The sequence below is a fragment of the Falco naumanni genome, chromosome 1, assembly GCF_017639655.2.
Source record: "Falco naumanni isolate bFalNau1 chromosome 1, bFalNau1.pat, whole genome shotgun sequence".
Lineage (NCBI taxonomy): Eukaryota > Metazoa > Chordata > Aves > Falconiformes > Falconidae > Falco > Falco naumanni.
This window is the reverse complement of record NC_054054.1, coordinates 4,455,636-4,479,359: the sequence shown is the minus strand read 5'-3', so window position 1 is coordinate 4,479,359 and position 23,724 is coordinate 4,455,636. Positions and strand designations below refer to the sequence as shown.

General features: G+C 46.6%; 1 protein-coding gene across 2 annotated transcripts in view; it reads left to right on the top strand.

Moving 5' to 3' along the window:
• The first annotated feature begins 5,216 nt into the window (after positions 1–5,216).
• ACSL1 (acyl-CoA synthetase long chain family member 1) overlaps positions 5,217–23,724 on the top strand; it is a 42,693-nt gene continuing 24,185 nt past the window's right edge. Inside the window, exons 1-3 of one of the 2 annotated variants that reach the window (XM_040606733.1) lie at positions 5,217–5,327; positions 14,482–14,709; positions 23,217–23,331. In XM_040606733.1, the coding sequence (XP_040462667.1) occupies positions 14,515–14,709; positions 23,217–23,331 (310 nt within the window). In that variant the 5' untranslated portion in view covers positions 5,217–5,327; positions 14,482–14,514. Of the gene's footprint in view, positions 5,328–9,628; positions 9,706–14,481; positions 14,710–23,216; positions 23,332–23,724 lie in introns of those variants that run through there. The other variant, XM_040606653.1, reaches the window with a different exon arrangement.

Sequence of the window (23,724 nt, the reverse complement as noted above, 5' to 3'; positions counted from 1 at the left end):
GCAGAGGGAGGTGATTCTACCCTCTGCTTCATGCTGTTGAGACCCCACCTGGAGCACTGCGTCCAGTTCTGGAGTCCCCAGCACAGGAAAGACATGGACCTGTTGGAGCAGGTCCAGAGGAGTGCCACAGGAATGATCAGAGGGCTGGAACACCTCTCCTGTGAAGAAAGATTGAGAGAGTTGGAGCTGTTCAGCCTGGAGAAGAGAAGGCTCCAGGGAGACCTTACTGCAGCCTTTCGATACTTAAAGGGGGCTTATAAGAAAGATGGGGACAGGCTTTTAGCAGAGCCTGTTGCGATAGGACAAGGGGTAATGGTTTTGAACTAAAAGCCAGTAGATTCAGACTAGGTACAAGGAAGAAATTTTCTACAATGAGGGTGGTGAAACACTGGCAGAGGTTGCCCAGAGAGGTGGCAGATGCCCCATCCCTGGGAACGTTCAAGGTCAGTTTGGATGGGGCTCTGAGCAACGCGATCAAGTTGAAGATGTCCCTGCTCATTGCAAGGTAGTTGGACTAGATGGCCTTTCAGTGTCCCTTCCAACCCAGACTCTACAATTCTAGGAATACCCCAGGTGACACGCAACCAGACACACGCCATATATTTCTGTGAGAGTGGGGCCCACTGGTGTCACCTGCCAGGGCCCTGGGGACACCTGTAGACCTTAATGAATGCGGAATGTGGATTCAGACCTGCTGAACGGCAGAGCTCAGAGGGCCGTGATCAGGGGCGCAGAGCCCAGCTGGGGGCCTGTAGCCAGCGGTGCTCCCCAGGGTCAGTGCTGGGTCCAGTCCTGGTCAGCCTGTTCATCAGGGACCTGGATGAAGGGACGGAGTGTCCCCTCAGCCAGTTTGCTGATGATACCAAACTGGGAGGAGCGGCCAGTTCAGCAGAAGGCTGTGCTGCCCTTCAGCGAGCCCTGGACAGGCTGGAGAGCTGGGCAGGGAGGAACCTCGTGAAGTTCAACCAAGGCAAGTGTAAGGCCCTGCACCGAGGGAGGAACAACCCCAGGCACCAGCACAGGCTGGGGCTGACCTGCTGGGGGGCAGCTCTGTGGAGAAGGACCTGGGAGTCCTGGGGGACAGCAGGTTGCCCATGAGCCAGCAGTGTGCCCTGGTGGCCGAGAAGGCCAATGGTACCATCCTGGGGTGCATTTGGAGGGGTATGGCCAGCAGGTCGAGGGAGGGGATCCTCCCCCTCTACTCTGCCCTGGGGAGGTCACACCTGGAGTGCTGTGTCCAGTTCTGGGCTCCCCAGTTCAAGAGAGACAGGGAACTGCTGGAGAGGGGCCAGAGGATGGCTACGAAGATGATGAGGGGCCTGGAGCTTCTCCCTTATGAGGAGGGGCTGAGAGAGCTGGGCCTGTTTAGCCTGGAGAGGACTGAGAGGGGATCTTACCAGTGTCTACAAATACCTTAAAGGTGAGTGTCAGGAGGACGGGGCCAGGCTCTTTTCAGTGGTGCCCAGTGACAGGACAAGGGGCAACAGGCACCACCTGCAGCACAGGCAGTTCCTTCTGAATATGACAAAGAACTTCTTTACCTTGAGGGTGGCAGAGCACTGGGGCAGGCTGCCCAGAGGTTGTGGAGTCTCCTGTGGAGATGTTCAAAACCCACCCGGATGCAACTATGCAACCTGCTCTAGGAGAACGTTCTTTAGCAGCGAGTTGGACTAGATGATCTCCAGAGGTCGGTTCCAACCCCAACCATTCTGTGATTCTGTGATTAATGGTCCTGAGCAGCCTCACCTGGGACCCCCACCCCTGCCCCTGCCCTGTGGTCCAGGGTGCGGTCTGGACTACGCCATACCCAGCCCCATACCCTGCTCTCCCATGTTCTTGTTTTGATTTCCCTGGATGGAGCCTGGACAACGTTGCAGGTAGTTGGTGCCCAGCCCTGTCTCCTGGATGGGCCCTAGACATGCGTCCCAGCCTTGTCTCCAGACCTAGTGCTGGATCCTGCTGTTCTCCACTGGGTCTCTGCACGGACCCCAGCCCTGACTTGTCACCTCAGCTTGCACAGGGCTGTTGGCAAACCCCCGTGGTGCCACCTGCCCAGGTGCCCTGGCACTGCTCCCCCAGGAGAGCATTGCCTCTGCTGGAGTTGCCCTCGGCTCCTTGCTCGCTCCCTGCTATGGAGTGACCCCACTCCCTCTTCCTGCTCCGTGGCTTTTCCTGTCAGGACTTAACGTTCCCTTTCTCAAGTGTATGAAACAATTACAAACACAAAACAAACATTATTCCATTTCCCACTAGGAAGAGGGTTGACAAGACATAAGTAACTATGCCTGCGCCACGGTCCCAGTGTGTCATGTTTTTTAATTGCAATATATGCTAGACATTTTGAAGTGCTTATTTACATAACATTTCTTTGGTTTTCTTCTCTTGAGATTCCGTGCAAGTGTTAGCAGATGCAGATACAGTTTGGTAGAAGGCTAGGCAGTCTGTTTTGTATAAAAATGATACACGTGGGATAACCTGATTCAGTAGAGTGATGTGCATGCCCTGTAAATCAAAATAAAAACAACACAGCTAAGAGGTTGGTTGTTTTTTTCCTGGCAGACGCTTAACTTACTTTCTCAATGATAGCCAATGCACATATATAAGAACAGTACTTCGGTATCAATATTGTTGGGAAAAGCAAATACCTGTGCTGAAAATTCTATAATATGCATAGATTGCTGAAATAGAAATGCTCTGTTTTGGGTAATCTATTTACAGGATAATTGCCCTGTTAATGTAATGGTGCTGGAGAGGAGTCCGAGAAAGCTGGTTGTTTTTCTAAAGATTGCCTTCTCCAAGCTCAGCAGCGGTCCATCCCAAAGCGCAGGCAGTCAAGCAGACTTTAGTCATCATTAGGGAAGCCCGTGTCCAGTCTGTGCTCCCCAGTACGAAAGAGACAGGGACATACTGGAGAGAGTCCAGTTGAAGGGCCATGAATATGGTCAATGGACTGGAGGTTTCATCATACAAGGCGAGGCTGAGCAATGTGGCATTGTTCAGTCTCAAGAAGGGAAAGCTTGGGGGTAGGGGGGATGCTTGTTGGTGTGTATAAATACCTATTTGGGGGGGAAAGAAGAGGGAGGCAGGCCCTTCTCAACAATGCCCAGTGACAGGACAAGAGGCAAAAAAAAACCCCCAAAACCAGGGAGTTCCCTTTAAACAAGAAATCCAGAAACTCCTTTTGGATCTCTTTATTTATTATTTCATTTATCTGATATACTTAATGAGAGTGGATTTCCCTAGTGAAATGGGTTTAGAGGCTGTATGCCCTGTACACTGATAAAAAAAGTTGGTGACATCTCAAATATAATTAAAAATGTGTATGTAGTTGCTAAAGGGTCCTAGCCCCCCCTGATCCACAGGAGCTCCAGGTTCGTTACCTCCCCTGTGTAAGATAGACAAAATCTGCAATTACAATATTGGACTATGAGCAGCTCCTACTTCCCTGTTGTCTATATATGTTTTTCTACATAGCTTGGTTGAGACTGAGCCTGTCTCTTCTCTGATAAGCTGGAAAAAAGCCAATTTCAGAGTAACATAGTCCCTGGATGTATAATCTGGTGAGTGTCAAGTAGGAGTAGATACCTGGCACTAGCGAGATGCCTATTTAAAAATTGCGAAGCTGGGACTTTTGCAATTCCATGTTGATGACAGGATTCATGAAAAGGTATGTAGGGGGGAAAGAGAGAGACTTTTTAGAAACCCTCTTTCCAGTGAGAGACAAGAGAAACTCAGTTCGCTGAAGCTTCCCTGAGAGAGGGCTAAAACATGTGGTTTATGGCCTTTAGAAACCCAGATGTGGGGGAAAATGTGCTAATGAAGGATTAATTAGCATAGTAGAAACAAATCATAATGAGTTTTGGTGGTTGGCAGATGGAACCTAGAGGGACAAAACATGAAGTCACCAGTGCCTGAGATGGTCTATTTCTGCATCGCTTGATTCCTTCACGCAAAACCCAGGACCCAAGGCAAAAACCACTTGGCAGAGTCTGGCTGTGTCTATGTGAGCATGGCGTGTAGTGCGATAGGAACAAACCACCAGAGCCCAACCGTGGCAGCGCAGCTCATGTCCACGCCGCCTGGCTTTGCTCGGGATAGTTTTAGTGTTGCTACGGACTCCATGCCCGTTAGCAGCTGCAGTCAGGTCAAATGACCTTCTGGATTATGCGTTACCGTTTTCCTTCCCTGAGAAAGGAATTTATTTTGCATTTCCGAGCCCCTCTCCAGCCTCAACCCAAGCGCAGCTAAATGGTGGCTATCAGCAGCTTCACAAGCGCCGTCTTCCTTTGTGCTAAGCAGTGAGCACGGGCTGGTTCCCTTGCTAAAAACCTCGTTTCGCAGGAACTCCTGTGCCTGGCATAATCCAGTATGAACTGAAGCATCAGGAAACAGCGGTTACCTTTATGTAAAATATAGGTACCACCAACAATTTACAAAATATTTATACATATATTAAAAAAAATCGGTTATTTCAAGTGTGTGTGTGGGTTAAGGCTATACGTAATATATATATATTATGTGTGTATATATTTTATATATGTTGCGTATAGCCTTAACCCCCACACACACTTAAAATAACTCAAGTAATACCTACAAAACACCGGGAAACGATGGCGATGCAGAGCGTGCAGCACAGCGGGCCCAGGAGGCGCGGGCGGATGATTTACAGGCCGAGGGGGCTGAGGCAGCGCAGGGCCAGGCGCGTCCCCTCGGGGCACTGACACCGCGTCCCCTCACACCGCCGGGCACTGCCACCGCCGGGCCCCTCACAGACCAGCTCCAGCGGCGGCCAGCGGGTTACTCCCCGCCCCGCAGCAAGGTCATCGTCCTCTCCCAAACCCCTTCACAGCGCCACACGCGCCCCTGCAGCCCGCTCCCCCCGGGGGCAGAGCCGTAAGAGACGCTCCCCCCGCACCCTGTCATCTGGCCTTGCCGAGGTGTGAGGCGGCGTGAGGCGGCGGCCCCGCCGTGCCCGCGCTCGTCTCGCTGCCCCGGGCTTTCGCTCCGGTTTGTGCCCGCCGCCCCCACCGCGGTTTTGTAGGGGTTATTGTGGCAACCCCCGGCGCGCCGGAGCGCTGCCCTGAGCGGTATGGGGTGGCGGCCGTAGCCCGTCCGCCGGCCCGGGGGCGGGGAGGGAGGCGCGGCGGGGCGGCCGGGGCGGGGGCAGGCCCAGGCCCTAGCGCCCGCCGGGCGGCGCGGGCGGGAGGGCGGGCGGAGGAGGCGGGATCGGCACACGCACACGCCGCTCCCGCCGTGCTCGGCTTAAATAGGGCGGCGTCGGGGGAGCCGCGCACAGCCGTGGTTGTTGTTGCCGCCGCCGCCGGGAGGTGAGCGGGGCGCGGGGGCACCGCCGCTGCCGCCCGGGGCGGGGGACGAGGCTGCGGGCCCGGCCGCGCCGATGGGCGGGCAGGGCTGGGGGCTGTCGGCTGTCAGGGACGCGCCGGCCGCAACCTGCCCGGCCGCCGCCGAGGCGGGCTGGACTCGCCGGGGCCTGCCGCTGCCGCCCGGCTCCGCGGCGCTGGGGCGGCCTGCGCGGCCACTGTCACCTGCGGGGCCGGGCGGTTGGCGGCGAGGGGTGGCGGGTGCCGGCGGGGCCGTCCCGCCGCCGGTCCCCTCAGGCTGCCTCCCCGGGGTCGCGGTGTTTTCGCTTCCGCCCCGCGCTGGGATGAGCGCCCCGTGGAGCCGGCTCGGCTTCCCCTCGCACAAAAGCCTTCAGGAAAGCGTAGCCGGCTGCCTCCGGCCTCCCCCGGCGCTGCGGCAGCTCCGGCTGGCAGGGCATTGTTCGGGCTCCAGCGCTGCCCGCTCCCCCGGCACGGCACGGCACGGCCCGGCCCGGGGTAAACAACCCTGGCCGCGGGGTGGTCGCCGCGGCCGGCGCCGCTGTCGGGGCAGCGAAGCCCGGCGCTGCCCGGGTGCCCAGCCCAGCAGCAGGTAGCAGGCTGGGGAGCGCAGTGCTGCGTGTTGACCTGAGGGCTTTAATGTTTAGTTGCTTGGACCTCGTCCTCAAGTAGGCTGTTCTTACGGGCACGAATGCAGCAGGCACTTGAAGCAGCTTTTATTTTTGTTTTTCGTTTTAAGCGGTTGAGAGCGTGTATGGAAATGTAGCGTAAGGCTAACTGGCCTAAAATGGAAGGTTGAGCGACTTTGACTTTGCAGGCCTCCCCTCTGCTGCTGGGTAGGACTTACAGTGCTACAGCGTGGGGATTTAGCCTGGTTACACGGTGCTTTTGTTCTAGGATGCATACATTTCTCGTTCCTGTTGAACAGGAATTGCAACACTTGGAGCCTTCTGAATTTCTAAAGGCCATGTCGGTGAGCTGTCTGGGGTATTACAGACACCCTCTTGGACCTAGTAATCCATCTAAACGTATGCCTTGCTCGGGTGAGGGTCTGAGATATGATGGTCATGTCCTGTGATAGGAAGGAGTGACAGCTAAAGAAACTGCTGTAGAAACCCCGTGGTTCTGATTCTGTAGATAGACCACAGCTATTCCACGCAGTGTTAGCAGATATTTTTTTTTTTTCATCTACATTGCTTTACAGGAAGCCATAGAGTTTTCTAAGCCTGCTCCGGAGTGTTTGTATTTGCATGTCTGCTTTGGACCATGCTCTCAAACTCACAAGCTGAGATTTCTCAGCTCAAGAGATCTGGATCAGATTTCTTGGATCAAGAAATTCTGAGTATAAGAAGGCATTATTGAGTTTACTGAAAAAGACTTATTTTACTCTTGCAACAGCAACAATATTACTAATGCAAAAACTGAGTTCTTCATGGAACCACGTTGTTGGTACCTGATTCTCTAAACTGCAAGAGTATCTAGCTCACTTGTATTGGAATATGAAAATGACTGATGGGGAAAATCTAAAGCTTGTAATTATAAGTAGCTGTTGTGTGTAGCATATTCAATTCAAGGTCTTGAGCAAAGGGCCTTGGCCTATTCTGTGGACTGCATGATTATAATGGATTTTAAAGGCAGCTTCTAAATCTGGTAGATGCTGGTTTGCAACTACAAATCTGCCAACATGAGGTTGGAAGTAAGTCTTCAGTTCTTGAAAAGCAAACCCCCAAGTAGCCTTTTGCTTCAAGGGCAAGTACAAGGCTGGTATTGATAGAAAAAACAAAGCAAATAATTCAAAATGGAAGGAAAGACAACTTTGAAATGGTTAGCTGGGTAAGTGACTCTCCTATTTCTTGAGTGAAGTCTGTGTAGCTAGCCGATTATCCTACCTCATTGCTCCAGTAGAAATGAATACCACGTGAGATTTTTTTTGGAGGAGATAGAGGTTGGTTATACTTTCTCTGTCCTGGGTGTGTTGATCTCCAGTGGGGGAGAGAGTAAATGGTTTCTTCTTTCTTTCCCCTCCAAGAAAACAACGCTTTGACTAATGTGAACAATAGAAAATAGTAGTAGGTTGGTTTTCTGGTTTGTTTTTCTAAGTCCTGATAATACATTTGGTAGAAATAGGTAGACTCAAAAAGGCTAATGGCACAAAATTTTTCAAATGTGCAGTAGAGAGGGGGAGAAAGATATTCTGGCTCAAGGAGGTACATTGCTTGATAAATTTGGCTTCTGGTAGTCTGATGGATAGACTGCCTGCCATATCCTACTTCCCTGCTGTGCTAAATTAGAAGTTTAGATATGTTAAATATTTTAATATGTTAAATATAGCCAGTGGTAACGCCCCAGAAGTCCTCACAATTAAGAGGGGAGACCGTTTGTTCATTGGTTTTGTGTGGGAGCTTACGAAGCCATGTGGCTCAAGGAAGCACTGCTGTACAACATTGACCTTTACAGGCAGTAGGCTGAACCCTGGCTGCAGATGAGGGGCTTGCGTTTCTGCAGATCCTGCCTGGCTCCTGCAACAAGGACACTTAATAACACAAGGCTTCTGCTCTTTCTTGCTACCTTCCATGCTGGGAGTTACTCAGCTACAGAGAGTAAAATATGATAGTAAAATATTCCCTTTTTTGTTAGGATTTTAATCTTAGTAGTACTGGTAGCTTGTCCAAAACTGACTGAAAACAGCATGCATGGTTTTCTAGAGAGTTAGAGGAAATTTTTTTAACATTTTTTTTTGTAGTTGGACTCCTTAAGGTTTATAGCAGAAATGCATCATGTTCTGTTTGGAGAAGATTTCTGGCTTTCTGTATGAATTTTTGTTCTTAAACCCAGAACTCTTAAGCTTGTTAGTTTGATACTGCATGTGCCTTATTTTGAAAACTTGGCCTCCGCAGCTGGGCTGTGTTAATAACCTGGTGAGGATGGATTGGTTTCCTAGGAAAGCTGGAAGAAAATGCTTACTATCACTGACACAGAGGAAACGGGGATATCTTAATATCAGAGGTCAAGAGGTTGCTTTGTAGTCATCTTTCTTGTGATGCTGATGTTGGGAGGTCACTTGGTGAATCAGTTGCTGCTTCTAAGTTCTTACTGATCTGTCCAGTCTCATAGTGCTAAGGGTTATGTTTGTTTTCTTTCAAGCACCCTTCTGAATGTAAACACTGTCTAGTGTGATGCAATGTGGCTTAGTGTACCTGACCCAGGTTGCCTTCTGCTAGACTTCAGGTGACAGAAGTATGAGTAAGGAAACTCATTCTTGCAGAGTCTTGGGTGAGCGCTTGAAGCATGTGTGAACTTGATGTTGCATACTGGACTTTCTGAATAAGTAGCCTTTTCCTGGGAGGGAATGAATAATTGGTGTGGTCTACTCAAGCTGTTAATGTCACAAGAAAGCTGCTAGTTTGTAGCAGTTTGCTTCTGTAGGGTGATTTTTTTTTTTATCTAAACTGTATTTAGATTGAGGTTAAATTAACAGAGTAGTGTCATGATGTACTTGCAAATCCGTTGTAGGGGTGCAATTCTAATGAATGGTAACTTAGGCTGCAAAGTAGTTACTTGTGACCATCTTCTGTGGCCTTTGAAGATGAGAAACTGATAAGACTGTTTAGTGAGGTGTTGTGTGTGTATGGGCATGCATCAAAGGAAGCTTAAATTGATCACTGTCTCAAACCAATGCTTCCTACTAAAACCTTTTCCTTAATATACAGGGTTGCCAAGCGCTGCTGGAGGAGGACTGTAGTTGCACAAAAGGCATTGAGCAGGTTCTTGTCATGTGGTTCAGCTCCTGAACTTGAATAAACTCCAGTGACCTCATTGGTGTGCACTCAGATTACTTGTTGGACATCATTAAGAGGCAAGAATCCAGGTGCTGTTCCATTTGCCTGCAGCCAAATGTCTGAGGACAGGGCTGTGACTCCCCTTGTAGATGGAGACAGTGTTGATGCATCAATATCAGATTTAGTGCTCCTTAAAGGTTGTAGCAAGAGTCTTAACTTCAGTTGCTGCTTATTAGTAATCCCTATGGCCCAGCTGATGGGGCTGAATCCAGTTTGTAGGCTGCTGCCCTCCAGTCCTGCTTTGTCCCAAGTGCAGGAATAGAAACTGAACCAGCAGAGGCAACCTGAACCACTGCATGATGCCCTATGGTTGCTCAAAGCCAGACTGGGGGGCTGAAGAGGGGTTGGAGGTGGTGAATATTAAGGACCTGCTGATTCCTCTCTGAATAATGGGATACGTTCCTCGCTAACAGCTTTTTATTTTAGTTCCTCCCTTTTTTACTGTTGCAGGAAAGTTGATCTGTCAGTTGCTGCTTTAAAAGGATTTATAGCTTTGAAGCCTGGCTGGGTGATCTAGGTGATTCTGGGTAAGATGAGATACATTTTTTTTTTTTTTTTTTTTTTATGGTGGGGGGTAGGTGGAAGAGGAGATCAGAATAGTGGATTAGGCTGTTCAATAGTACTTGGTTTGCTCAGGGAGGTCCTTAGTGGCTAAGGAGAGACTGTCATGTCCTATATGACATGACAGGCTGCACTACAGGTGACATCTTGCTGTTGCATTTGTGTTACACAAAGCTTAAACGGAGGATTCTCCTTTAGGTTTCAATTACCTATGCTCCTTTGCTGTATCTTGAGGGTGGTTGTGGTTTCCTTACTGGTTAGTTTCGCTCTGTCGTAGATGGTTGCAAGACGGTCAAGTTACTGCCTTGACTGCAGGGCTGGGGAAGAAAGTCCTGGGAGCACCTGCATGCAGGGTTTGGAGTTGCATGTTTTAAGGTGTAATATCACAACAGTCCGTCCCTTTCCCCAGCCATGCTGCCCTCTTTCCTCCTGGGACCTAGTGGCTATCTGGTCATCCAGACAAGAGTTGATCTAGCTGAGGACTAGTATCAGAACTAACCCAGGAAAATGGTGTTTGCTAGATGACCTCCCTAGTGTGACTATACAACCAGATGAGTGCCTGGCCAGCACAAAGAAGGTTTCAGGAGCGTGTATCTGGCACAGGTTAGACTGACTGAAATTTAAGATGATTGTAAATGTACTTTGAGATGAGGATTATGTATTTTATTCGGACAAAAGAATTTCTCTTGTTAATAGCTTTGTTGCACCTGCTTTTATACTCAATAAAGGGGCTAGAATATGGTTCTGCACTTGCTTTCTCAAAGGATGAGTGAAGAAAGACTTAAGTAAAACAGAGATCTGTGGGAGCTGTGTAGCGTAACTTGTAACAGTAAGAAAACAGCAAACTGCAATGGCAAGTAGCTGTTGGGATAACCCAAAGGTATTATATGGGTGGCTGATCCCCTACTCCAGCATATCCTAGTGAAAACATCTTAGTGCCATGTTACCCATAATAAGAGATGGGCAGCTCGTCTTGCAGCTTTCTCCTGTCTGTAAGAGGCTGCAGAAATAACACAGCCACTTATTTTACACCAGGTAGTGGACCTGCCTTTATGGCAGGCCGCTGCAGTGCTAGTGTGCGGTTCATCTAAATATTAGGATAGAGGAAGAGAGGCCGTTGGTTCTTGGGGTTGTTTTTCTTAGCAATACAGAAGCTGATGGCTGTTCTCTTCCGTTGCACTCGAACGATGTCTGGCTATGGATAGACAATAGGCAGGCTGCTGCCGGCTGTAAATAGCCCATTGTACACTGAGAGTAGGAGCAGCAAAGAACGGCAGAGTCCTGCCAACTTGGGTCGTTGCCTTGAGATACTGGCTCTGCTGTAAAGAATGAGTCTTGGGTGCTGCGGGGTGTGTGTGCGTGTGTGTGAGCAGAGAGTTGGCTTTGTCTCAGCCATACAGAGCTCCTTAACCAAATTGATATGATGAGTTCAGAGGGATGCTTTCATGGGCTGGATTTTTGGAACTGCTGTTTCCGTGGAGGTGGCCAGGACAGGTAGTTATCTCTGAAGCAGTTTTGCCCTGTTATTAAAACCGCTTTCCTCTATCTGTCTGGTATTGTTTCTAAACTTAGGAATAAAGATCTACTGGTTGTGTTGAGGAAAGTGCTTTTGACCTCAGACACTGTCCGTTCTGCTCTAAGATTTTTGCCATATGTAGCAACCAGAGTATCACAGACTGGTACCTCTCTTATCAAGGATCTTCTTCCTTTGGGTCTCCAGCTATGACTTATAATCATCTGCTGTGTCCTGGCTCATGCTGGGTCTGAGCTTCCGAGTCTATTCCTTGTGGTCCAGATCCTGTCTGGATGAGAAGCAATCGCAGGCCCCATGTCTGTGAAGACAGCATGGCTTTTTTGCTTCTCTTGAGTGAACAGACTTAGCTGGGTCCTTCCTTGAGGAAAAGGACTGCAAGCAAGATCCTAGCTCCACCGAGAAGATCTTTGTGTCTCAATCTAAAGGCTTTGAACTGCGCTCCCTGGCCACAGTAAAGACCCTGGATGTCTGATGTGATTGGAGCATGAGCCAAGTAAATACTGAGATGGATCAAGGAAGGATGAGAGGCATTGAAGCCTTCTTTCTTGATCGGGTGTGTTTGGATACATATGTTAAGAATGTGAGTTTATTCTCCCTGTTGCATTTGTCTTAAATGCAGAAAATGGAGAGTTGGTAGGACTTGCAGATGGTGTTAAAGCTAGGAATTGCTTAGTCTGGCAGAAAACTCTGTCCTAACCTTGGTTTTTGTGCTGATGAGGCAGAAGGTATAATAAAAAAATGTTATCCCTCAATATAAACCTAAGCAGTAAAACATACCATTAAGTAACTGATAACTTGTGGTATAACTGCTCAAGAGAGGTTTTATGTTTACAGGCTGCTCTACAAACAACTGGTCAAGGAAATGAAAAGTAGTGGTGGGTGTATCTTTGCTTTTCACCTAGGCTGAAATCCTAGCAGCTCCTTGACTACAATGGGACTCTTACGTGAATAAAATGATCACGTTTACTTCAGTTATTGTTAGCTGTAATAGCACCACAGCCTTTTGAAAGAGCGTATCTCTAATTACATTGCCTTCCTAAATCATAGTGTGTGCACGGGACACATCATGACTAATGCAGAGAGAAAAGCAAGTGCCTTGTTTTAAGTCAAAGGTGTTTACTGTGAGGCTTGAGGAGGGAAAAGCTAAGCTTGCTTCTAGCCCTTACACACGTTATAGCCCCCTTTTATCTAGTTTCATAACATGGTGCCTCATATACACAGAATTAACTTGTAAGCCAAGACTTCCTTGCTGGAGTTACTTTTTATTCTTACTGTTCATCTGTGTATGTTAAAACTTGAGGTAGTTTTCATGCCTGCAATGCTAATGGGCATGATGATACATAAAAAAGCAAGAGTATGGTAATCCTAACTGTTAAACCGGTAATTCACTTTTTTTTTAAATACTTTTATGTCAAGAGAAGGTGAAGAGGTTCCTTGTTAGCATATTCAGTTCATCTCTACCTTCCATTACTACAGCCTGATGTGTTGTGGGTTTTGAGTATAGCCTGCTGTGTATTACAATGCAAATAGCCAAAAGGCATTTCTGTAGGGCGGCCCTGCACTGTGTATCTAGGTGATGCAGCCCTGTACCCTGAGGCTATGCCACAAGAGAAAAGTGGGTGGGAAAGGGCAGTGCCTGCAGACTGAGAAGCACTCTGTGGGTCTGGGACCCTTCCAGAGGTGGAACTTGATTCTATACTGACACTGCTCCCATCCATGACTTTACTCCAGCCTGTCCTTCTGCTAACATTGTGAAACCGTGGGCCCTTTGAACCAATTTTTACAGCTTTTTTGCTGTCTCTAGCAAATCCTTGTCTAAATACTAGTTAGACTTTTTGTGAACTAGACAAGTCTTGTGTTGCCTGGTTGAATAACGGATTGCAGCAGTAAAGATTTCAAGGGCAGACTGTAAACTAGAGATTTTCCCATAGAAATGCAAAACCTTAGCCTCGTATGGTTGGTTTTAAAACTAATAAGCATATAATTCTGCCTGTCTGGATTTTGGTGTCTCCTGCGGTGGTGTGTTGTTACACAGTATGTTCTAACTATTTGACCACGTATCCTGACATTCTTTAGGACATTTGTTTAAATTTATTGTCCATAGGAAATGGCCAGACCTACATTATCTAGGTCAACGCACCTCTGCTGTTCAAGCAAGCAGGAAAGCGTTGCTTCCCCCTGCCCCAGCCAGGGAGCAGCCATTGTCGGCCGGCCCTGGGTGGCATGGCAGGAGGCTGAGGTGGTGACAGGCACCGGTGAGCGCCGCTGCCAGCCGGGCTGGCGGCCGCCCTTCAGCGGGCGGTGGGGTGACCGGGTGCCGGCTGCCATTGGCCACGGGCAGGCTGGCCGCCTGCTGCTTACCTCTCACCCAGTGGGCAGGAGCTGGTGGGTTTGGCATGTGACAAACGTCCCGGGAGACCTTGGCTGTGGAGGAGAGCACCAGCTGAGCTGACTGCAATCCCTTTTTTCCGTGGCTGGTTATTTGCTGTGGAATATCCATGTCAGCGAGTGCTGGCGGGGAGCAGCCTTTTTCAGCTCTTCCTTCTGTGTGAACGTGAGAAATCAAATGTGCTTCCTGTGCTTGATTATATTGCTGTGTACTTCTGCCTTGGGCCTCTTTAGATGCTGCTTTAGGCTGCCTCATGACCAGAGATAAATAGCTGGCATGGTGCTAGGAGAAATAGGCAGCTTGCTAGCACAGAGGAGCTACAGGAGGTTACCAGCTTTGAAGGCAGCTTGTTGAAGTGAGCTTTCTGTGTGTGATTGAAGGGAGAGTAGAAAAGAGAGTTTATTTTACTGGATTTAAGAGATGAAAAATCCTGCTCCTGCTATGCCACCACAGGATTAGGATGCTCTTTGTTGTGTTAATCAAGGCAGGTTAACATTTTAGCCCTGCCCTTCCTCTCCTAGACTTCCCTGTTTGACACTGTTTGAACAGTCTTATAGTACAACTACTTATTTTGCACTTGTGAAATGCTGTCCTTTAACAAAACTTTTGCTTTTTTCTGAAACCTCCTGTCAGCCCCACCTGTTTTTCTGGACTATGAACCAGTAATTGCTTGCTTAATTGCAGCACATAAGCCTAAAGGTATTGCCTGGGTAGTGGCAGATCAAGTTATTTCGTTAGTGGGAAGCCAGGATATATCACTCCCACAACAAGGGGGGGTGTGTTCAGATTTTTGTGTGTAACTTTCTTTCATATCACCAGATTCCAGCGTTGGGACAGCTGCACTGAACTGCAATGCAAGCACATGAGTTGTTTAGACACCTACGAATGCCAGAACTTGGGGATGTCAGACAGTATGTGCGCACCCTTCCAACAAATACCCTGATGGGCTTCGGTGCTTTCGCAGCTCTCACAACCTACTGGTATGCAACAAGACCAAAAGCACTAAAACCACCATGTGATTTAGCAATGCAGTCTGTGGAAGTAGAGGTAAGTGTCACTTGATGGATTTTGAAGCCTAAAGGTGGCATTCAGAGAGACAAAACACTGATTAACATAAGAGTGTTTCTCAACTTGTAGTGTGTGGGAAATACACTTCGGGGCATGCTTGTGTTTTTTTTTCTGAAATGGCTTGAACTCTCGGGTTTTTTTGGCTTTTCAAATTTGAAAACCGGATTGAAGTTATAGTGGTAGTAACTAGCATGGGAGAGCAAGTCTTTGTGCTGAGAAAACTGAGCTGCTGATCTGACTGGTGGCAGGAAACCTGTGCCCGTTAGAATTGGCACAGTGTGTTTTCAATTCCTGGCCACGTGTTTAGCTGATGACCTATTAAATTAGGTCTTGGGGTCAGAGTATGTATGCTGCTGTATACTGATTAGGCTAGTACTTTTCTGTTATATATAGCTTATAATAGCTGACAGATGAGACTTTGTATTCGGTTACAAGCATGAAGGTGGTACTAATTGTCCTTAGATGATCTGCGGAATAATATATTAGTCCTGCAAAGAGATCCCAGCCATGGAGTAAGTTGAAATTAAAGCAGCCACCTGCTAAACTCTGGGTATGCTTAGTTTTTATCTTGTGCTGTTTAGAGGCAGACAGAGTTGCTATTGGGTGGTGCTTTTTTCATAGTGAAGTCAAATGTGGAAACAGTCTGACTGGGAGTAACTGTTGCTTAGAAGCAAATATAGACAACTGATTACATGGCTGGGGTTTCCTGAGCAGCAGCAGTTATATCAATTCCCCTGTTCACTGCAGAGTCAAGATTTTACCGTTACTTTATTCTTTCAAGTGTGCCTCTGTATTTCTTCAGGCTGCACAAGGTGCTTCCTCCTTTTGAAGGAAGGAGACTGCTTTGAAAGGCTGTAATCTTCAAGGGAGATACTTACTAAATGTAGGATTGTAAGGCTGGCAGTATCTTTCATTGATAGTCAGAAACTACCACTGTATATTTTTGCATACATACTTGCAACTAAATTCTCCCTTTATAGCATTCTTCTGTGTGGATATACTGCATCTGGTTGTCCTGTATCAAATGCAATTAAGATGGTTTCTTGTGCTTAAGAGTAACGTGACTACAAACTGATTAAATGAATGTGGCAGAGCAGTTTGGAATCTACAGCATGTAATTTTCATGAAATTTAGCAAAGCAGATTCCTGTCATGGTCTCAAATTAGGCACTTCCTTTGCCATGTTTCATGATACTGAGATTGAAGAATAAAGCATTAGTTGGCCCCTCCATTCAAAAGTTTAGTTAGTGCCATTTATTTTCAGATCATCTTCCCAGTATGGTATCCAGTAAGCTTGCTGACAGGTCATGTTACTATAGCAAGTAATGGTCTGCTGTTAGAAGTACACAAAGGGGAAACAAATATGCTCTGGCAATGTGATAATTGCCAAAAATGCCTCTTGTCAAGGAACACGTGTAGAGTAAGGATCCAGAGGTCAGATTTTGCTTATCTTGGTGATCTTTTCCCATCCTGACAGCAGCCATGTAGTGGATAGAATAATCTTGTAGAGCAGCCTGTTTTGGTGGCTGGAATTACCTAGCAGTGAAAGCTTTCCAGCTGTGGAGGGCCTCACTAGTCAGTATAGACTTCAGCAAATTTGGGGAGCTTTGTATTAGAAGACAGTAAAATAGTGGCTCTTAACTGGCCATAAAACCAGTGACAAATTGCTTGCTTATCTGAGATTCTTGACAGCAGTCTCAGTTCATTGCCTTTACCATGAAATAGCTCATCGCTGCTGAATTCTGTGATTGAAATCGTTGTTTGGTAGCATGAGACTTCACTAAACTACTTAATGCATCATTGATCCATGTTGTACTAATTACCATCGTCTCTTTGATCAGAGCAAGATAGGTATAACAGCATTATTTTTCATTGCCTCTTTAGAAAATGCATTTTAATGGGAAGATGGATGAACAGTAGTAAAACTCAAATAAAAACCAGCTGAGCATATTAGCATGTCTTGGAAAGAAGAGCTCAGATTTTGAGAACACATTGGAATGAGCAAGATCTATCCAGCTTTGTTTATTGACAGTGCAGATATAGCCCTTAATGTAATGTTGTAAACTGTACCAAACTAATCAAATGAGAATGTATGTTTTGAAGCAAGTTTCAAGTACACTCATTACCGTTGTCATAAGAGTAATACAGCATTTGGGATTCAGTTTCTCACTGCATTTTGTTTAGAATTTCACTTACCTGCATTCTCTTATACATGCGTTCAGCTATGTCACTTCTTATTGTCACTTCTACAGAAGAAAAGTATCAAATATTGCTCTCAAATTATGTCAACGTTTTTTTTCTGGCTTAGCAATACAATATTAAAAGACTTGGGGACTAAGCAATGTGCCTCAAAAAAGACATGGCAGAAGGTAATTCCTCTTCTCTACTGTTCTGGTATCTAATCTACCTGTTCATTAATGGTAACAGTTTTGAACTATAAACAAGCTTCTGTTAATTCTTACTTGTGGCTTATTTCCTTGGCCTCTAACAAAGTTAGATGAAGTTGGTGACTGGAGTAGGGTTTCTACACGTTCTGGTAATAAATCTTCATAACGTTATATGGGAGGGAAAAGGATCCTATTTATTTCTGTTATACATCACTTCCCATCTCTGGAAAGCTTCGATTTGGTAAGCCAGGACCCAGTGATCCATTTTAACCATCACTGAATGAACGTAAAGATTGCACACTTAGTTGAATATCGGTATGGAGAGTTACTGAGAGTATCAGCTCTTCTAGAGTAGATACCATGATGAAAAGATACGGAGTATGATCTTTAAAGTATACATACTACAGTTAGGTTTCACTGAAAGAAACCCTCTTGTCTTCAGAGCTCCCAACCTGATCTCTCTTCAGGGCATCTTCTCAGAGGTAAGGTGAAAAATCTCTCAGGATCCACTTTAATCTTGTCTCCCCTCCTACTGACAAGGGACTAATGAAGAGCAATTCTAAATAAAGTCTGACTAGTGTGAGACTGTATTGCTGAGACTTGTGCTACATTAATGGTAGAAATAGGGTATTAATCCTATGCTCCAGACCACTGATCTTCTTTGAAGACCTCTGCTGGCCCCTCTCCAGCAGTTCCCTGTCTCTCTTGAACTGGAGAGCCCAGAACTGGACACAACACTCCAGGTGTGACCTCCCCAGGGCAGAGTAGAGGGGGAGGATCCCCTCCCTCGACCTGCTGGCCATGCCTCTCCAAATGCACCCCAGGATGGTACCATTGGCCTTCTCTGCCACCAGGGCACACTGCTGGCTCGTGGGTGCCAACTTGCTGTCCCTCAGGACTCCCAGGTCCTTCTCCGCAGAGCTGCCCCCCAGCAGGTCAGCCCCAGCCTGTGCTGGTGCCTGGGGTTGTTCCTCCCTCGGTGCAGGGCCTTACACTTGCCTTGGTTGAACTTCACGAGGTTCCTCCCTGCCCAGCTCTCCAGCCTGTCCAGGGCTCGCTGAAGGGCAGCGCAGCCTTCTGCTGAACTGGCCGCTCCTCCCAGTTTGATATCATCAGCAAACTGGCTGAGGGGACACTCTGTCCCTTCATCCAGGTCCCTGATGAACAGGCTGACCAGGACTGGACCCAGCACTGACCCTGGCCCCCAGCTGGGCTCTGTGCCCCTGATCACGGCCCTCTGAGCTCTGCCGTTCTGCCAGTTCTCAACGCACCCCACTGTCCCCTCGTCTAACCCACGCTGCCTGAGCTTACCTGTGAGGGTGTTGTGGGAGACAGTGGCAAAAGCCTTGCTGAGGTCAAGGCAGACAACATCCACTGCTCTCCCCTTGTCTACCCAGCCAGTCATTCCGTCACAGAAGGCTATCAGGTTGGTCAGGCATGAATTACCCTCGGTGAATCCACTTTGTGTGTCCCTGATGACCTTCTTTTCCTCCACATGCTTGGAGATGACCTCCAGGATGACCTGTTCTATCACCTTTCCAGGGATGGAGGTGAGGCTGACGGGCCTGTAGTTTCCTGTGTTGTCCTTGAACTTTTTGAAGACTGGAGTGACACTGGCTTTCCTCCAGTCCTCAGGCACCCCTCCTGTCCTCCATGACCTTTCAGAGATGATGGAGAGTGGCTGGGCAATAGCAGCTGCCAGCTCCCTCAGCACTCAGGGGTGCATCCCATTGGGGCCCATGGATTTGTGGGTGTTGGTTTTGCTCAAGTGACCTGTCGTGTGATCCTCCTCAACCAAGGGAAAGTCTTCCTTTCTCTGGACTCCCTCTCTTGCCCCCAGGGTCTGGGAAACCTGAAGGCCAGCCTGGGCAGTAAAGACTGGAGCAAAGGCAGCGTTCAGGAACCCCACCTTCTCTGGGTCCTTTTGTCACCAGGGCACCCACCTCATTCAGCAGTGGGCCCACATTTTCCCTAGTCATCCTTTTGCTATTCATATACTGTAGTCCTTGATATCCCTTGCCAGATTTAATTCCAAATGGATCTTAGCCTTTCTCATTGCTTCACTGCATGTTCTGATACCATGCCTGTATTCCTCCCAAGTGGCCTGTCCCTTTTCTACATCCTGTAAGCTTCCTTCTGAGGTTTGCCAGAAGGTGTTTGCTCATCCATGCAGGCCTCCTGCCCCTTTTGCTTGATCTTAGTCATAGGAATGCACCTATCTTGAGCTTGTAGGAGGTGATGCTTGAATATTAGCCAGTTGTCTTGAACTCGCCTACTTTCTAAAGCCCTAACCAAGGACCTTCCTGAAGGAATCCTATGGAAGTGGCCGAAATTAGCTCTTCTGAAGTCAGGGTTGCAGTTCTACTTACTACCCTGCTTCCCTCATGCAGGATCCTGAGCTCCACCATGTCATGGTCACTGCAGCCAAGGCTGCCCCCAGCCTTCACATCCTCAACCAGTCCTTTGTTTGTGACTACAGTGTCCAGGAACACACATTGCCTTGTTGGTGCTTCTACCACCTGTGCCAAAGTTACTGTCAGTGCTCTGCAGGAGCCTCCTGGACTGCATGTGCCTAACTGTGTTGTCTTTCCAGCAGATATCAGTCTTCCTTGGGAACCAGAGCCTGTGATCATGAAGCTACCTCCAATTGTCTGTAGAAGGCCTCGTTGACTTCCTTATCAGGTGGCCTGTCATAAAGTCCCACAACAGTGTCCCACATGTTGGCCTGCCCCTTAATCATTACCCATAAGCTCTCAACCTGTTCTGCATCCACCCCCTAGGGTGAGCTGGATGCATTCTGGTTGCTTCCTCACATAAAGAGCGACTCTACCACCTCTGCTTGCTGGCCTGTCTTTCCTAAAAAGTACGTAGTCGTCCATGACAGCATTCCAGTCATGCAATAGCTGAACAGCTTTGGCTATTGATTTGAATGCAAGTGTATGCCTGTCAGATATATTAAATCTTGCTTTAAAAACCCAAATACTTCTGTTTGGCTCCAGTTCTGCTAAAGCATGTAGGATAGGATATAAATAAACACTAGGGTGTCAGCATTTTCTAGTAGTAAGAGTTTGGATTTGTGATGCTGACTCCCGCGCGGCCCCCCCCCCCCCCCCCCCCCCGATTAAGTTAGGAATTTTAGCTGTTGTGTGCTTACCTAGGGATCAGCATGCTTAAAATTATTGAATTATATGGCTGGTTTGAAGACTAGTTTGTATTTCTTGCTACTCAGAATATACATGTTGGTGACCTAAGCACCACTTACAGTATACTTTCCATCTCGGGAAAATAGAAATTGGGTCTCTTGCCTCAGAGGCATGGTGGAACCAATAGTGTGTCTTGACCTTACTGCTAATCCCGAGTAGCCTGTGTCAGCAAGAAGCAAACCCAAGGCTTGAACAAAAGCAACTATCCTGTTATGCGACCCAAACAGGCACTGACAGAGTAATATAAGCCTCTGTAGAATAAATCTGTTTCCTTCAGCTGCTGCTATTCTGAACCAATGCCAAGTTTTTACTTAATGTCCAGCGTTTGTTATGTAGTGGGTCAGTTTCCTGCAACTCACTGAGCTGCTGCAAGGGATGCCTTCCATGTGTAACCAGAGGCTGTTGTGTTAGTCAGATTTTATTTCCTGGCTCCTTTAAGAACACTTTGGTAAAACTGGCAACCCTTTTGAGTGCTTACCTTTGTACTGGACAGATCTGTTAGATCCCATTAAAACAACTTTTGTGAAATCAGTGAAACATTCCAGTCCTGAGATTCAGATGTTTGGTGGTTGTAATGACGAGTGATTTTTAGAAAAGTTTGCAGCAAAGAGATCTTTCCCTGATATTGACCAATATTCTGGATAAGGACCCTTTGGGCACGTTCTTAAAACAGCCATTCTTGCTACTCTCAAGCAAAATGTGGACCGATACTATAGTATTGTCTAGTAGATGAGTTCAAACTGAGAGCATAAGGCGGCATCTAAATGACCTTCAGCATAGTCACTGCATCTCTGAAGAATAACATTGAGCTCATGATGGTCTTAGCCCAGGGAGCTGGGTGTTTTTCAGAAAAAACTCTTACTCTAGGGCTGTTAGAAGTTCACTTAATTCTACTGTGGGGGGAAAAAAAGAATTGGGTAAGCAAAACCCCACATTAGTTGTGTTTTCCTTTACTAAAAATCATGAGAACTGATGGGGTCTTTTCAGTAGTAGCCTATTACAGAGTTTTGTGGTTGGCTGTTTTTTTTTCAGAAGGACAGTTCAGTCAGTGTTGTATCGAAGCAGTATGCCGTCTGTCTGATAATCCTCATCCTCAAATTTGGTTAGTGCCTTAGGCTCTGCAAAAACTGCTTTTGTGGTGCTGTGTAATACGGCATGTAAACAAAACAGCAGTAGCTCAGATGAGTTGAAAACAAGTGTTTCTTGACTGTTACCAAGGAATGGCTTAGAATATTATATGTCACTTGAAACAGGAATTGTAGCACATCAAACATGGTGCATGTGATACATTGTACTTGTTGACTTTACCTACAACTGTGGTTACAAACCAGGTTCTGTGATCTTCCTCAGGTTAGCTGCGGAGGTGGTAAAACTGGGAAAATCTAGAGGCTGACCTTGGTTATCAAAGATCTATGAAACCAGTCCAATAAAGCAAGCAGTCTTGTTTTTATTTCCAGGTGGAGGCATGTGCTAGTGATCTGTTAATTTTGTATAGCGTAGATGTTGGTCTGAGTGCAAGTACGCTCTTGAGTTTCTAATGTTACAAACTTTCAGAGGTAAGCCAGTCATTAACTTGTTCTGGGTCACGTTCACAATGTAAGTTTCTGCTTACTGTCAAAGGAGTGGCAAGCACTGCATTAGGCTTGGTGTTTTGCTAAAACAAGTTAGACTTGTTTCAGTGTTGAAATATTTTTCTCTCTGTGCCTTTATAATGTGCTACCTCCTTTCTGTGGATGTGGGCAATATGACATCTTCTGCAGATAAACCGGAGGTTATCTAGCTTCTGCGTGGAACAGGTGTTTTCTGGTCTTCCAGAATAGTTTGAAAACAGGAAAATAAGCCAATAGCTGGGGAGGGCCTATGATTGCATATGAATAGTTTTTTGACATTGTGGATGATGGACAATTCAGGCACAGATTTAGTTAGTCCAGGATTTGACTTGTGAAAGAGCCGGGTGTTGACTACAACCACTGATAAGAGAGGGAATCTTATGCAAAGTTTACCCAAGACCCTTTGTTTAACCACTAGGCCCTCCCTGCAAAGAACTTGCTTGTAGGACCCAATAACTGTGGTCCAATAGTACTTGCATAACTGCAATTTGTGAAACTTGATTGATAGAAAATGAGATTATTTCATCAGTTAATCTAAAAAAGGTGATGTTAAAACTATGAACTACTAAATTCTTGTATCGACTTCCAATTGTAGCCTATATAAATGCTTACCTGCTGAAAAATGGTGATTTTAATCTTCAAGGTAGTACTGTCTTGACTGCCTCTAACGAGATCAGGAGGAAACCTTTTTTTGCAAGCTGGAATTAAAAAATTGAGTTCTTTAATCCAATTGAATCTGCCATGGAGTATTTTACTTATGAAAACACTTGTTTAGGGTGTTGTTGGCCACCCTTAAAATCCTTTAGACTTTGAAACCATAGTTTGAAGCGTGATTATGTTTTGTAATCTTAATTGGAAAAGTAGATTAGGATCTTAGCATTAATATTGTATCTAGAGAGCTCTGAGGCTGGAGTGATTTAGAAAGCTTGATGGAATTAATTATGCTATATCCTGCAATAATAGAGTAAAACTTTTCTTAAGAAAACCTGTGTGTCTAGTAAGGGCTGTCAAAGGGTGTTCTGTTGTTCTCATTGGTTCTGCGTATTGTAGGTAGCTGAGGAGTGAGACTTTGCCTGACAGGTTTTTAGTAATGCAGGGAGCAGTCTGATTCTTTCAATGATGTCTTAGGAAACCTTGCAGAGATCTCTCCTCTGGTGGTGAAAAGGAACAGTTGTCTCAAGCAGAATTTGCCAAGGCTCATAACTAAACTTCGATAAGATGATTTTATTCCTTCAGGAAATTAATTTATAACCAAATGTGTCTAACCTTCCTAATTGGTTTTCTTAGGGTGGTGAGCATGCTCGAAGGTCATCTCTTCTTAACAGTGATGAACTGTTGGTTTGCTACTACGATGATGTGAGGACAGCTTATGATATCTTCCAAAGGGGTGTGCAAGTATCAAGTAAGTCTAAAATTAAAATCAATATTTTCAAAAATAATGTATAGAACTAAAGGTCTGGGCTCTCTTGAAGTGGAGTTGGGGATAGGGGATGTCTACCTAACAATAAAAATGTATTAAGTGAGCATTCTTGAAGGCAGATTTAACTGTGATCTCTTTGAAGCAGAGTTGTGTGAATGAAGTCAGTGCTGTGCTCCTTAGCCTAAACTAACCTTGTTGCCTCTGTCCTGCCCCAGCTTCCCTCCTTGTCTCCCCTCTAAAAAATAATAAAAAAAAAGTTTGCCTTCTGAAGCTGTCTGCAAAAAATCTAGATGCTTAACACTGAGAGTGTGGTTAGTGTGGTGTCAGGACAGAGGAGTCAGGGGTTGAACTTTGATTAACTTTTGGTTATCTTTT